Raw genomic sequence first — 14,726 nt, 5'->3', positions numbered from 1 at the left:
GTTCCACTTTAATGATGTAATTCAAACCAATCTATGCTTAAATTGTGTGTGACAACTCGTTGTAAAAAGCACTGGATTCTATTATTATAAACATTATAGCATTATAAATATTATGATAAATGTAATATATGTTATATAGTTCTTATTCAATCTTCAATTTGCACATAAAAATAAGTTTCAAAGTCTTGATCAGGTAATCTAAAGAGTCATGTATATTTCAAATATATAATATAAATGTTACTATGATTGAATTCTGGTGTAGCAATAGCTCGATAAAAAATAAATTAAACCATATTTTATCTAATCTAAATCATTTTTTGTTGTACCTAATCTCAGATAAATTTTCCCACCTTAAGGTTTGCAGAGTTTAAATGCTACACATAATTAAGGAGTTAGTTTTTTGAAATTAATATATTATTAATAATAAGAAAAAAAACTGTAAAATGTACTTAATTTTATTTAAATTATCACACTAATACATGTATGGCTCAATCGACAACATAAAAAATGTAAAATACAATAGGAATGTAAATTTAAAAATATATACATATATAATACATAATAAAAGTATATTTAGGCCATTGGATTTTTTGACATCAATTCTATATCAGCTTCCATCATATCCTTGACTAGCTCTGGGAACGTTACTTTTGGAGTCCAATTAAATTTTGCTTTAGCTTTTGAAGCATCTCCAAGTAGTAAGTCCTAAAAATAATTTATGCATTCTAATGATATACGAATTTCCACATTTGGGTTAAATTATAGTATAATGGTTTTTAAGCTGGTTGAGAATTAGTGGCGCTAAAAAATAATTTGTTTTCAAAATGGGCAGTAGACAAAATGAGTTTGAGAGCCTCTGGTGTAGAGGCTTAGAAAAATTTATATTTTCTTTTTTCAGGAATCGCTTGTAAAACAATAAAAAAAAATTGATTTGAAATTTCAAGTGATAATTCCTATTCGTTCAAAAGTTATAAGAGATTTAGTAAGTTTCCTTTGGTACAGGTAGGTACGAGTAGGTAATCATTCATTTACTACCAGGTATGTATTTTTAAGAAAGAAAAGGGAAATGGATAGATTTTTTAAAATTTTATTTCTATAGAAATTTCTAAAAGCATAAGTGTTCTTTATCAAAGAGATGTTGCAAGCTGAGAATGAAGTATATAAAGTGATAAGTTAATTAGTTAAATACTACTTGACACTAACTTTTTATGTCACTTTTTTTCAACGCATATTTCTTGAAACGGGTACACTCTAGCTTAAAAAGTTTTAAACCAATCATCTTGATATTGGGTTTATATTTCCTTACATTGTGATGTATATGATCTTTAATCACAAGCTATATTTTATTTCTGATTTTTTATAGTGAAAAATGCGACGCAAAGATGGTCAGGACAAGTTCGGCTGATTGCTTGCGAGTCGGTAGACTAGGATTACGTTGAACTGAAGCTCTAACTTGTTGAATTGTTTCTTCTGTTCTTGTTGATCTTGGGCGTCCCATAGTCTTCTGATTGAGAGTCGAACCAACCGCTTCGAACTTTCTGACCCAACATCGAATCACACTTTCCTTCAGACACTGATTTATGTCATGTAATCCAAACTCACGTCGAAACAAACGCCGAACAATAACGCACGAATCGCCATTTTTGTAATAATGTTTAATGCAGAATGGACGTTGCGCTCCGGTGAAATGATCCATCGCGACTAAATTTCCGATAACTAAGCTACTCATCCCCTTCCTGTACTTAAAAAAATTACACAATACTTACCACCTCAGTAGGTCGAAAATATTTAGGATTTACTCTAACTCTGATCTTTCCAGAATCCTTTTCTTTGCCCACTTCATTTACTCCATCACCTTCCCATAAGATCTCTTTACTTATATATTTGAAGGCTGCTTCTACAAATTCTCTAACACTATGTGTTTCACCTGATGCGATTACAAAATCCTCTGGGGTTTCTTGTTGTAGCATCAACCACATAGCCTATAAAATTAGATAATTATGTGAATTTGAAATAAAAATGAATACACCATCCAAATGTAAATTCACTTGCTTTAACATCTTTATAGAGATGATCCTGATCAATCAAGTTAATTTGGTTAAAATATGAGATTATTTTAGTTAAAATTGTTGATGAAAGGTCTACCTTTTCTTGAGTTAATTTAATTTATTTATCCACCGACCGTAAAATATTTTAAATTAATTTTAAATTAATTTAAATTAACAAATAAAATCACTAGAGAATCATTTTTAAATACCCCTTCCCCCGGCCCCTTTAAAAGTACACTGATAAGATCGTAATTTTTTTGTCTAGTAATTGAATGGGTTACAACTTTTAATATTTGTATATTTAAGATTTGAAACTTTTGATTAATTTTAAAAAATATCTGGTAAATCTAAGTAATTTTAAATAAAATTTTGATTTTTACCAAACATATTTTTGATTTGTTCTAATAAGACAAGATACTTTATACGAGGGTTGCTACTTAAGTTTTGAGACAAAAACAAAGAAAAAATCAGTATTTATAATGTGATATGGCTTTATTGTTTTTCAAAATATATTCCATTAACATCAATACACTTTTGCATGTGTTTGAACCAATTGTCGAAACATTTTCTCCATTTCGATTGAAGTACCTCCAAAACATATGATTTGAACGCATCAACTGTTTCTTCTGATGTAGAAAAACGTTGCACTCGCAATTTATTTTTGATATACGGGAATAAGAAAAAATCATTGAGTGCCAAACAAGGGCTGTATGGCGGATGACCCATTCAATGTTTTGACTGTTCAAAAACGTTTTTGTTTGAACTGATATATAAGACCTAGCATTGTCGTGGTGGACCATGATTCGACTTCTGAGATTGATCCCAAAAGTCGAAACGAGTTGATCGGCACACTGCTGTTGGTTTTATTAGAATTAGCCAATAAGATTATTTTGCCGTCGTATTATTTTTGTAACGTGTGTAGTATTAGTTTGATAAAAAAACAGTAGTTGTTATATGAAAGGACTGCTGTTTGTAATTCGATATACGGAACATATCGTTAACAGGTTATGGGCCCAGTTGACGCCTAGTTTTTTAAGTTCGCGGAAAGTAAAACGTCGGTGAAAGTTGACATTACATTCGGCCGAATATTCAAAGTTGGATTTAATAGACACGAAAATGGGAGACCAACAGCAGTAAGAGTTATAAAATTGACGAGAGATAAACTGGAAATTATGGAAATTTTGGGTATTTTGAAATTGTGGAAGGCATAAAACAAAGACCAATTTCTCCGAGTGATATAAAGGAACGGGAGAGTAGACACAAAGACTCAAGAAATCATCGTGTAAAGATTAGATGAGCAAGTTATTAAACATGTACTATCATGCCATATATCTTCTGAAAAGTGGAATAAGTTAAAAGCTATTTATGAACACCAGTCACTGGTTAGTGTTCAATTGTTGATGCAAAGATTTTTCAGTTTATAATTTAAGAAAGGTATTGTTGTAGATATTATATCACATTTAGATGAGATTACAGGCTTATTGAAGTTTTTGGGGGAAGGAATAAGTGATAAAATGATTGTGACAAGTGTTGATGGCTCTGCCAGAAAGTATGAAGCATTTCCTAAGGGCGTGGGGCAACAATCTACAAATACTAACAAGGGTTCTATCGGGGCACTGTCGCCTCGACAAACAGCTGAAGACGCTAGGCCAAGCAGATAATGCGGCGTGCAGGTTTTGCTGTACAGAGGACGAAACATCTATCCACATTCTCTCAAAGTATGAAACGATAAGGAACTCCAGATCACTACCCCTGGGAGCGTATGAAATAGAAGACGAAGATCTCTGGCAATTTAACCTATCCCACATTCTAGACTTTTTAAGAGGAGTGGGATTAATGGATCAGCCTTAAACACTGGGTTCTTGTGTCGCAGCAAGAAAGGGGGATAGATCCTTTGGGTCGCAGCGTTAGCAACTCGAAAGATTTTGTAGTGTTGGTCAAAAGAAAATTAAAAATGTCAAACTCACGTCAAACTTTATGATGGCAAAGTCAGATTTGAGATATTCACATCAGTGTTGTCATATCTCAAAATTAAGTGGCATCCCTCGTATAATCTTCGTAGCCAATCTTTTTTTGAATCCAGTGATATACAGTTTTCCTTATATATGTTTTCACCACTCAGCATATAGGAGTGAAAAAATAAGAAAGTACAGTACACTGTAATGTACGATAATTGATCGTGTAAACTTTGAATGAAGTGTTGGTTATTACAGTAGGATGGTGATGTGAGATATGTAGCACTGTGGTTATTAGACCTACACTTTATTTAACTGATTGATTCATTGCTTCGAATTAACTTAAGGCATGGTTATTAATAAAATAGCGTACCGCCAGTTGTACATTCAGAAATATTGAATCTAAATTACTTCAAAAAGACTTAGTTTTGTTTACAGAAAAGGGATTTTTCCCTGTGAGGCGAAAGGGAACGTATTGGTCAGGATCATGGACTGATTTGTGCATAGATCAAGGTCTCATGAGTTTAATGAAATCCGTGGGGGTTCTAACATACAGACGATGCATCATGGATAAGCACTCTTGCAAAATGGCTACTTGAAACTCCATTTGTCCTCAAATTTCACAAAGCTGTTGGAGAATCTCTAGAAAAAAAAATTAAAACGGGTATGCATCGAGCGGGACATCTAAGACAATTATAAAAAGGATCTTAGACCATTTTTTACTTGGAATTTAAAAGAAGTAAAGAAAACGTATCAAAACATCTAACCTACAATCGTCTCCACTAGGTTTTGGTTGGCACAAATTCCCATTATAATTTACGTACATAAGATCCTGCAGTATTGACTTCTCTATAGTTTCGCATTTATATTCTCTATGTTTGACTCCTTTAATCTATTTCTTGTGCCTAATTTTTACATTAAACAATAAATTCGTATCCAAAAAATAACTGAAATTACTTTTGTATTAACAATCAAATGAATGATGATGATACTAAGCAATAGTAGAAAGAACATAAGTCCAGTTACTAGTGATGTCTCAAAAATATCTCGATTTGAGAGATAACTAAATTAAATGGAAAGAAAGATGTTTCAATTATGTCAAGGGTCTACGGCTTGATTGCCAGCATAAAAATGCAACAGTCAATTTCACCAATGTTACTTAAAATACCTGAATTATTTGATGGTACATCTCTTTGAAAGGATACAAAATCCCTCCTCATGAAGATATTTCAGGAAGGTGCCATCGACAACTTTTAAAAGAATGACCCTACTCATGCTTTGTCTAGAGGATAAGAATGTAAGTAAACGTTTACTAAATTTGAATAACAAAAAATTAGATTTTGACACATCTTTTTTAAAATTAATCAAGAGTATGAAACTATTAAGTAATATTATAACCCATTCAATAATAAACAAAACAAAAAATCACGATCTTATCCATTTTTAAGGGAGATATTAGAGTTTTCATGAATGTTAACATTTTGAACCATTGAGAGGGGCATGGGAGAAGCTCTGGGAGGATTTTTGGGGAAAAATGTTCGTCAAGTAATATTATATCAACTAAATTCAGCTTAAATCTAATTTTTTCTCATCAAAGTACTTTATTAATTGGGCTATTATAATGTCACTGCTAATTAATTTAAATAATAATAAAACATAATGAATTATTTACCTCAACATAATCTCTGGCATGACCCCAATCTCTCTTTGAATCAAGGTTACCCAATGTCAAACAATCAGAAAGTCCTAAATGAATTTTTGCCACTTCTCTTGTAATTTTTCGTGTTACAAAAGTTTCTCCTCTCCTAGGACTTTCATGGTTAAATAGTATACCATTGCAAGCAAACATGTTATAGGCTTCTCTATAGTTAACGACTATCCAGTATGCATACAATTTTGCTGCAGCTGCAATATACAAAAAAAATAAATATGAATATTTAAAATTACAAAGATAATGTTTATATATTCTTGTGGAATACTGTAACATATCCAAAATTGAACTTTTGGGAAAATTTGTTAGTTTTCACCATTTTCATTTTGTCTTCTTTGATACAAAATTATTCTTATCTTGATTTGTTTTTCATTTAACCATCCTCTTGATATAAGAAAAACTATAGAGCATTCATTCTACCTGGAAATATATCTAATAGTAGACGAAGATCTCTGGAAGTTGAAGCCAACCCACATTCTAAACTTTCAAGATGAGCGGGATTATATAAATCAGCTGTAAACATTGAGGATTCCAGTTCCATAGCAAGAAAATGATGTTTGTGTTGGCCTCCCGAAGATGGTGTTTACTTTTTTGCTGTAAAAATTGTGGTGTATGGTTACATGGAAGGACTTACTCCAATCGAGAATAAAGGGTGGAAAGGAGCCGTACCATCAATCTCACTGGGTTTGTATGTATATATAGATTTGTCGTCTCATATACAATGGGTCCCAAAGGATCTATTGTGTCCCCCTTTCTTGCTGAGATACTTGAGAACCCAATGTTTACAGCTGATCAATTAATCCCACCCCTTTTAAAAAGTCTATGATATGAAATGGCTTTAATTCCCAGAGATCTTCATTCCCAGGTGTATTGCTCTGTAGTTCCTTAGTGTTTCAAACTTCTAGAGAATGTGAATAGAGGTTTTGTCCTCAGTGCAACAAAATCTGCACGCCTCATTATCTGCTAGGTCTAGTGTTCCGGTATTTGTTGAAGCGAGAGAGCCTCGATAGAACTCCTGTTAGTATTTGTAGATTGTTCTTACTTAGGTTGATACATTCATCAGATCCACTTTAGTTATAGTTTCCCAGAAGAGTCTTTGCCTGTATCAGCTCCTGTAGGTAGTCCCAATAATTGCTTCTATCTACCTACCCTGCGTGCTGAAGTTTTTTTGTATAATTAATGTAAATACGGACTTACGCCAATCGGGTATAAAGGGTGGAAAGGAACCATATCTTCAATTACACTGGATTTAATTATACTCACTACATAACACTTAAAACTATAACAAAGGCTTGACCTGCTTAACAGCTAAAGGTCAAGTTTAAAACATGTAAACATATGAGAATGCAACATTAGCGGTTTATCTATATTCATAACTATATAACTAAAAATTATATTTCTATATATTATTCCTGTCATGGGCTCTATTTTATTTATACAAAATCTGATAGTAAATAATTCGAGCTTTATTTAACTATATACCTTGTTTTGTTTACGCAAATTCCTAAATATCTAATAACTAATTCTTGATTCTGTTTCTTTTACAAACATAAAATAATTTCTATCAACACAACATAATTTGCCAATTATGGGCAGGTACAGAGATATTGACTGATTTTAAAATCTTATGTCCCTTTTACTTATACAAAAATTATTTACATATGTGTAAGAATGTAACATTACATTACACAATTTTTTGTTAAATGGATAAAAAATCCTTATTTAGAAAGTAATGTTTGGCTTAATCATGAAGTTGTTTGGATTTTTTTATTCATAAACTATTACTTTGCAACTTACCATAAGGTGATCTAGGATAGAAAGGAGTTTTTTCTGTTTGAGGAATCTCTGCAACTTTTCCATATAATTCAGAAGTTGATGCTTGGTAAAATTTAGTTGAATGTTCTAATCCACACGTTCTAATTGCATCCAAAAGTCTTAAAGTCCCGACAGCATCTACTTCAGCTGTATATTCACTCAAATCAAATGAAACTTTTACGTGACTTTGAGCTGCTAAGTTGTAAATTTCAGTGGGTTTAACTTTTCCTATAATTTTCACTAAACAACTAGAATCTGTCATATCACCGTAATGGAGAAAAAACTTTCCACCTTTGTGAGCATAAGGGTCTGAATACAGATGAACGATTCTACCAGTATTAAAACTACTTGCTCTACGTATAATACCATGAACTTCATAACCTTTACTTAAAAGTAATTCTGATAAATAGGATCCATCCTTAAAATACAAATTGTTTTAGTCAGGTGGAACTAAACTATTCATTTATAACTTCTACAATATATATCACCAATCGAAATAAAAGTTTATTACATTTATTAGTAAATAACATATTCAATAACAACTTGGATATAGTAACTTTTAACATAAAGTAAAGATCGTCACTAAATAACTTTTATTCATATACTACTGGATAGGTATAAATTAGATATTAATATTTCAAGTAGTTCATTATTGTGTGCAGTAGTATTATTACACTATAAGAAAGAAAATGATAAAAAATATATTATCTGAATACTTAATCGGAAAGAGATAAAATATTTATAATGAAATAATACCTGTCCCGTTATTCCTGTTAGAAGAGCTACTTTTCTGGGTTCATTATTAGTCATTTTCAAGTTTTAAAATTAATTTTGAATGTATTTACGTGGAGCAGTTTATCAAAAATATGTATAGGCAACCACATAGCCCCATGAGTTATTTATGCCACATAACCTGTGGACGTAATCATAATTTTTAATCCGCTATAACCTAAAAAATCCAATGACAGAGTAAAGGACGTTGGAATTATAAATTTGTTCGTTGTCAAATTATATCGTCCAAATAAAAGATGTGTTAAAATATCTACAAATGTAACATTTTGTAAATACATGACAATATTTGAAATACGTGCAAAGTAAAGTATTCTCTAACTCTACAAGTTTTATTATTTTTTGTTAAAAGTTAAACGACCATAATAACACGTTGACTTTTAGTCAACCACAGAATTGATATTTATAATAGCCACAGAACATAGGGTATGTTCTATAATAATAGCTTTGTTCGCGGGTCTGATTGCGAATTTAGTAATGACTTCCCCCCGCAAACGTCAGCTTTGAAATTGCACACATATATGTGATCGGTCCCTAAACTCCCCAAGGCCCCATTTAACAAGTGAAGTTTAAACCTCAAACGTCAGTTTAAACTACAGATATCAACTTTTTCACGTTTTTTAGATGGCTTTTACTGACAAACGGTTTAAACGTTACCGGTGGTCTAAGATTAGTTTAAACATCAGTTTAACTCAAAACGGAGGAATGTATAGCTTGATTTCAATTAACTAAAGGAACAGTCCCATTTATTATTGCCGAAATAGAGGAAAGTAAAATGAACATGAGAGATGAGAAGTTTAGCTTTCTAAAACATTTCAAACTGTTTTATATTATAACTAAGATATATAGTTACAGAAGCAACAATACAGGAATTAGATTTCACAGGTAGATGGGTGTTATAACGTTATATTACATAGTTATGTAGTTATAAGTCCACTGGAAGTCGAGAAAGTATTAATTTTCTACTTCTTGGACCTTTTTATATGTTTTTCTTGGTGATGTATCTTGATTTCAATTCTTTTGATAGAAAATCAGTTGAAAACAACAGGTAAATATTTGACATATGACAGTCTTCATTAAATTTTTACCTGTTATTTTGAACTGATTTTCTAGAGACTTAAAATCAAGACAAATCATAGTATGACTTTGTCCTGAAATGATTAAAATCTCTGTCTGAAATCTCTATGGATGAAAATATAGCAGCAATTATTGAAGTAGTTAACAACCATATTGATGTAGTAGTACCAGATATACCTCTATTTAGTAGGCACAGTCAAATTTGGCAGTTATCAAATGTTCCGAATATAACATGTATGGAAACTCTAAAAGAAAAAGAACGGCGTAAAATAATTGCAAAGTTCTCTGAACAAAATCAAGATCGGAGGAAATCGTTTACAGTTAATCACATTGGAAGAATGGGAACAGGACAAACAATTTACGATATCTGTCGGCGTGTTGAGACAGGTATTTCGATTGAAAGGACAAAAAAATGTAAAAAGTAGAGAGAAACTCTTGTGGCTCACAGGTAACTAGGAGCAAGTTTGCAACAATTGGACAGAAAATTTAATATCAATAAGAAATATGTAAGCAACATTCTAAAGACACAGAATGGAATAAAAATAAAAACTTAGAAATCTCGTTATAGATTTGAGTGAGTGAGTTTTTATGACTAGAAAAAGAGGATAGTCATCTATGAAGCTGTTAGGCTGCCCCTACACTATCAAGCCGCTTGATCAAATGCTTGACCCTCCGATTGATGGGAGCTTCAAGCGTGCTTCAATCTTTTGATCAAAACTCTCTCGTCAGTTGAAGCCGAGAAGTGGAAGCAGAACGGAGTGTGTTGCGATCTTGCTTTTGCTTTTTCGAATAAAAATAATTCCTAATAAATAATAAATCTTTTTTAATTGCTTTTTCGATTACAATGGTGTTGAATGCAGATTTGGGCTTCCTAATCGCAACATTGGTTGCCGTGAAGCGGAAAAAGAAGGAAAAGAAAAAACGATGGTGGTCCAAGGAGTGGTACAAACTGAGAAACCGCTTCACTCATGAACATCTCCTAAACTTCCTGTGTGATTCAGAACCAGAGGACTACAGGAACTTTTTGAGAATGGACCAAGAAAGTTTTGATTATCTACTGGATTTACTCCGCCCTGACAATGAGAAGAAAGATTGTCTATCACATTGAGGTACCTGTCATCTGGCATGGATTTAGAAGATCTCAAATTCACGTGCGCCATTGCTCCACAGACTCTGCAACTCATCATAATGGAAACTTGCTCTGCAATCATTAAGGCATTGAAGGAAAACATTCAGGTTAGTAATTATAGCCAAGTAAATCTCTTTATATTTTAAGGAAGAAAGGAAAGAATTACAATTTATAAATAATATGTATATATATATATATATATATATATATATATATATATATATATATATATATATATATATATAAATAATAAATACAGATATTTCCCAATTTATGAACATTAGTACTGAACTGAAATCATTAGGGGCACAAGTTCACATTGAACTAAATGAGGAGAAGAACGTAGCAGCATTATCTTCATGAGACGTTGTATGGTGTTGCCGTTGGTATGATAGGCTTTCTGTTGAAGTGTGCAGTGACGGCACTGACTGGGGGTACGTTTGCCAACTATTTACTGAAGAACATGACGACGCAGGTGACGTGGCTGACCAACGAGGGAACGTTTCACAACACACTCCTTCCCTTGTCAAGGTGCCCATTTCTGCTTCAAAAAGCGCGTCATTTATGATTTTCTCTGCGAAGCGTCGTTGGTCTGGAGCTAACTTTTTCAATTTCATAGCCCACCCCCTAGCGACAATATCTTCTTCAGTCTCAGGTCGCTTAAAATATTCAGTCGCTAGTCCTACTAATTGATCAGTGCTGTCTGGGACACCTTTCCTTCTTTTACCCGTGATAGCTCTTTTGGGAGTTCGGGGTGTAACCACGTCAGAAGGGGATTCGACACTTTCCGAGTTGACTTGAGATTGCGAGTCTTCATGAGGAATCGATGGTTCCTAAACAAATAAAAAACATAAAATACAATGAACGAAAGTTTACGAGTTTAAGTACAACAGAAATTTAATAAGTAACTACCTATTTACAGTGTTATACTATTTATACAATGTTAAATAATGCTAGTTTCGTTTTTTGTTTCTCATCTAGGTCCCAAAAACGACGGATGGATGGAAACGGGTTGCACAGGAATTCGAAGAACAATGGAATTTCCCCAACTGCGTCGGGAGCACTGACGGCAAACACGTATCAATCCAAAAACCTCCCCATTCTGGATCCTACTATTTTAATTACAAAGGTTTTTTCAGCATCGTGCTTATGGCTATTGTTGATGCAAATTATAAATTTCTGATGGTCGATGTCGGAGCAAATGGCCGAGTGTCAGATGGTGGTGTGTTGAAGAACACTTGTTTTGGCACAAGTTGTCTGAGAACCAGCTTAACATGCCTGATCCTCGAGAGTTACCAGGCACTCCTAATAAACAATTTCCGTACGTCTTCGTTGCAGATGAAGCTTTCCAACTTCTCCCTGAGTTCATGATGCCCTACAACAGAGCTGCTTCGACGAATGAGAAAAGGATTTTCAACTATAGACTCTCACGATCCGGAAGAGTCGTTGAAAATGCTTTTGGTATATTAACGAAGAGATTCAAAATACTTCAAAAGTATTAAATTTGAACCAATGAAAGCTAGAAAAATCGTAATGGCAAGTTGCCATTTGCACAACTATTTATGCTCAAAAAACAGAACCAAGTATTTGCAACCTCAGGATATTGACAGATACGATGTCCGGACTGGTGCTGTGGAACCTGGGTCATGGAAACAAGACATTGTACAGATGGTACAACTTCAAAGAACCAAAGGCAATTCTACAGTAGAGGCAAAAAGAATAAGGGATGACTTCTGCGAATTTTTCAACACGTCTGGGTCAGTTCCGTGGCGAAGCAAGTGCCTTGTGTAATGTAGATGAATAAGTAATAACATTACTCGTAATATAAAATAAATATGAATATCTACTGTAAAAATAAAATAAAATTCTTACCTCCGAAGTATCAGTCTGTGCGATTTCCAATTGGTCTTTTATGAAGTAGATTTCATTGAAATACCAAAGTGAGGGTTCAGGGATGTCATCTGTAGACGTCTAATTTTTTTACTCTTGATGGCCTTGAACTCTCTGTTGAAGTTAGTTCTGAGAACATTTATTTTTTGTTTTAATTTTCTCACGGTGAAATCCGGTTTTAACTTTCTCAATGCACCCACGATTTTTTCAAGTGCAGCACTTTTTTTATTTCTATTGAAATAGTCTTTAATTTTTATTTTCCACAACTCCCGACAATCAAGATACAGATCAATCAATAACCTAATAAACTCCCGATCCGAGTTTTCGGGAGACGCGGGTTGGGAAGTTGACGTCATGGCTTCCACCGAGTGACTGACGCAATGCTTGACGGAAATTGTCCTGCACTATCAAGCCGCTTGAGTCATTCAGAATTTCTATCAATCACCGTCAACGCTTGGTTCAAGCGTCAAACGGGCTTCTAAACTATCAATCACGCTTGATACAATCAATTTGGTCAAGCATTTGATCAAGCGGCTTGATAGTGTAGGGGCAGCTTTAGAATAATTAGATCTAATAAAAATGTAGTCAATGCAACATCCCATTACAGTATTATTTTACTTGGTCTTGTAACTATAAAGAAAGAAGGTATGAAGCAGTATTCAAGATAGTTATTAATGTATTCATTAACAATTGTTGACGTGTTGTCTAAAATGTCTATATAGAAATTTCCTACAATGTAATGATTATTTATGTTTCGATTCCTATACAAGAAGTCTTTTATGTCATTAATATTAATTTTTTGCTGGATCATGACATCTATATATAGATGTTATTTTTATTTTATTCCATTATATAGTGTGATTATAGAATTTAATTTTTTTTTATTGATATTGATCAATTGAGGTGGATGTGTTAATTGATAGAATTCAAAATGAGGCAATTTTCTCAACATACAATACTGGTTTATTAATTAAACTTTCAATGCATATTTCTAAATGTTTTAAATTATTTTGCATACTTTCACATTAAACATTCTCTATCCGTTTGCTCTCTCAAATCTTTCAAAACTCTCTAAAACGTCTTGAATCTATCAAATTTGTTTCAAATCAACCCACAAATTCGCCACATTTAGGTATCAATTGGAGATAATATTAAATTTATTCAAGATTATATCAAACATTCCGACTGCAAAGGGACAGCCATTGTTCAGAGTATCACTGGACAATTTGATATCATTGGAACAGCAGTCCATTGAAATACTGGTAGGCTAAATCTCAGGCAAATCGACTGGTTCTGTCTGAGGTTCCTTCATCACAAAATTTTCAGCACCCCTTTCAGTGACAAAAAGTTGTATTGCTGTCTGTGAATTTTTGTTTTTAATTCTTATGTTTATATTCACAGATGTATGATTAGCACATTCTTTTCAAATCAATTTACTGGATAAATTCTTTTGACTTGATGTGGACAATAATATTATTTTTAAAATTATTCTAAAATGTATGAAAATACATGTAAAGGAGCAGTCATTGTTCAAGTTATTGTTGGATAATTTGACATCAGCAAAATCACTGATTGTGAAAGTACCGCCAGGCTCAATTTGAGATAAATCGTGATCGGCCAAGTTTGATAAAGGTTCTATCGAGAGTTTTTCCTTAACACAATCTTCAGTAGCATTTTGAATGGTGCCAGGTTGTTCTGGTTTAGTACTGCTGAATATTGACGGAATGGCGAGTGAATCCAGCAGAGGTCGGACATACTTAGCCTAGAATAAAAATAAGTTTAAATATAATAAATTTAAAAACAAACAGGTTACACTACTACTGTATCACGTACTCACCAATTTTAGGTTAATGTCAAAATTTTCATCCTTACCCTAGGCACGTCAATCCTTAGATAGCAGCTTCGCGTCATGGCTATTTCATACATTTAAAACCAGAACCAGGACAACATGAGAACCACGCTACTCCGTGTATATAATCTTTGCACCACTGAGTAGCGGCTACTCTATAGAAATTGTGAGACCGTGGTTGAAAGAGACTTATTAGCTTTGTTTGTGGGTCTGATTCCGATTGAGTTCGTTTCCAAAAAGTCCTTATTCGGTTTCATTCAATGTTCCATGATTTTTGAAATAATATGATGTTGGAAATGTCGTACAGTGCATAAAAAAGGACTCATGGAAATAAATTATGTCGTGAATGATTTTGAAATTAAGTTCGAATGAAATATATATTAATCCCATCAAATACAATTTTACAAATTATACTTACACCAATAATCTCACAATTTATTATTAAGTGTACCCAGTACAATAT

General features: G+C 33.0%; 2 protein-coding genes and 1 long non-coding RNA gene across 5 annotated transcripts; 1 reads left to right on the top strand and 2 right to left on the bottom strand.

Moving 5' to 3' along the window:
* Positions 1-439: 439 nt before the first annotated feature.
* LOC130890927 (GDP-mannose 4,6 dehydratase) lies at positions 440-8,732 on the bottom strand. The gene is made up of 5 exons (XM_057795361.1): positions 8,286-8,732; positions 7,512-7,947; positions 5,676-5,908; positions 1,767-1,982; positions 440-705 (listed from the first exon to the last, which is right to left on the bottom strand). The coding sequence occupies exons 1-5, from the start codon at positions 8,337-8,339 to the stop codon at positions 574-576; spliced, it is 1,071 nt and encodes a 356-aa protein (XP_057651344.1). The 5' UTR covers positions 8,340-8,732; the 3' UTR covers positions 440-573.
* LOC130890929 (uncharacterized) lies at positions 8,719-12,390 on the top strand. 2 transcript variants are annotated; one of them, XR_009058803.1, is made up of 3 exons: positions 8,719-9,203; positions 10,256-10,631; positions 11,506-12,390. XR_009058803.1 is itself a non-coding variant. In XM_057795364.1 (2 exons), exons 1-2 carry the CDS (start codon positions 10,521-10,523, stop codon positions 11,893-11,895), a joined length of 501 nt encoding a protein of 166 aa, XP_057651347.1. In that variant the 5' UTR covers positions 9,287-10,520; the 3' UTR covers positions 11,896-12,390. The 2 variants fall into 2 exon arrangements, 1 of the variants encoding a protein (XP_057651347.1); XM_057795364.1 differs by lacking the exon at positions 8,719-9,203 and having other exon boundaries at positions 9,287-10,631.
* On the bottom strand, positions 10,769-14,719 carry LOC130890930 (uncharacterized). 2 transcript variants are annotated; one of them, XR_009058804.1, is made up of 3 exons: positions 14,252-14,719; positions 12,397-14,176; positions 10,769-11,357 (listed from the first exon to the last, which is right to left on the bottom strand). It is a non-coding gene; the product is annotated as an uncharacterized LOC130890930 (long non-coding RNA). The 2 variants fall into 2 exon arrangements; XR_009058805.1 differs by having other exon boundaries at positions 14,287-14,654.
* Positions 14,720-14,726: the final 7 nt, after the last annotated feature.

This window comes from Diorhabda carinulata, chromosome 2 (assembly GCF_026250575.1).
Source record: "Diorhabda carinulata isolate Delta chromosome 2, icDioCari1.1, whole genome shotgun sequence".
Lineage (NCBI taxonomy): Eukaryota > Metazoa > Arthropoda > Insecta > Coleoptera > Chrysomelidae > Diorhabda > Diorhabda carinulata.
This window is presented reverse-complemented; position numbering and strand designations above follow the sequence as displayed.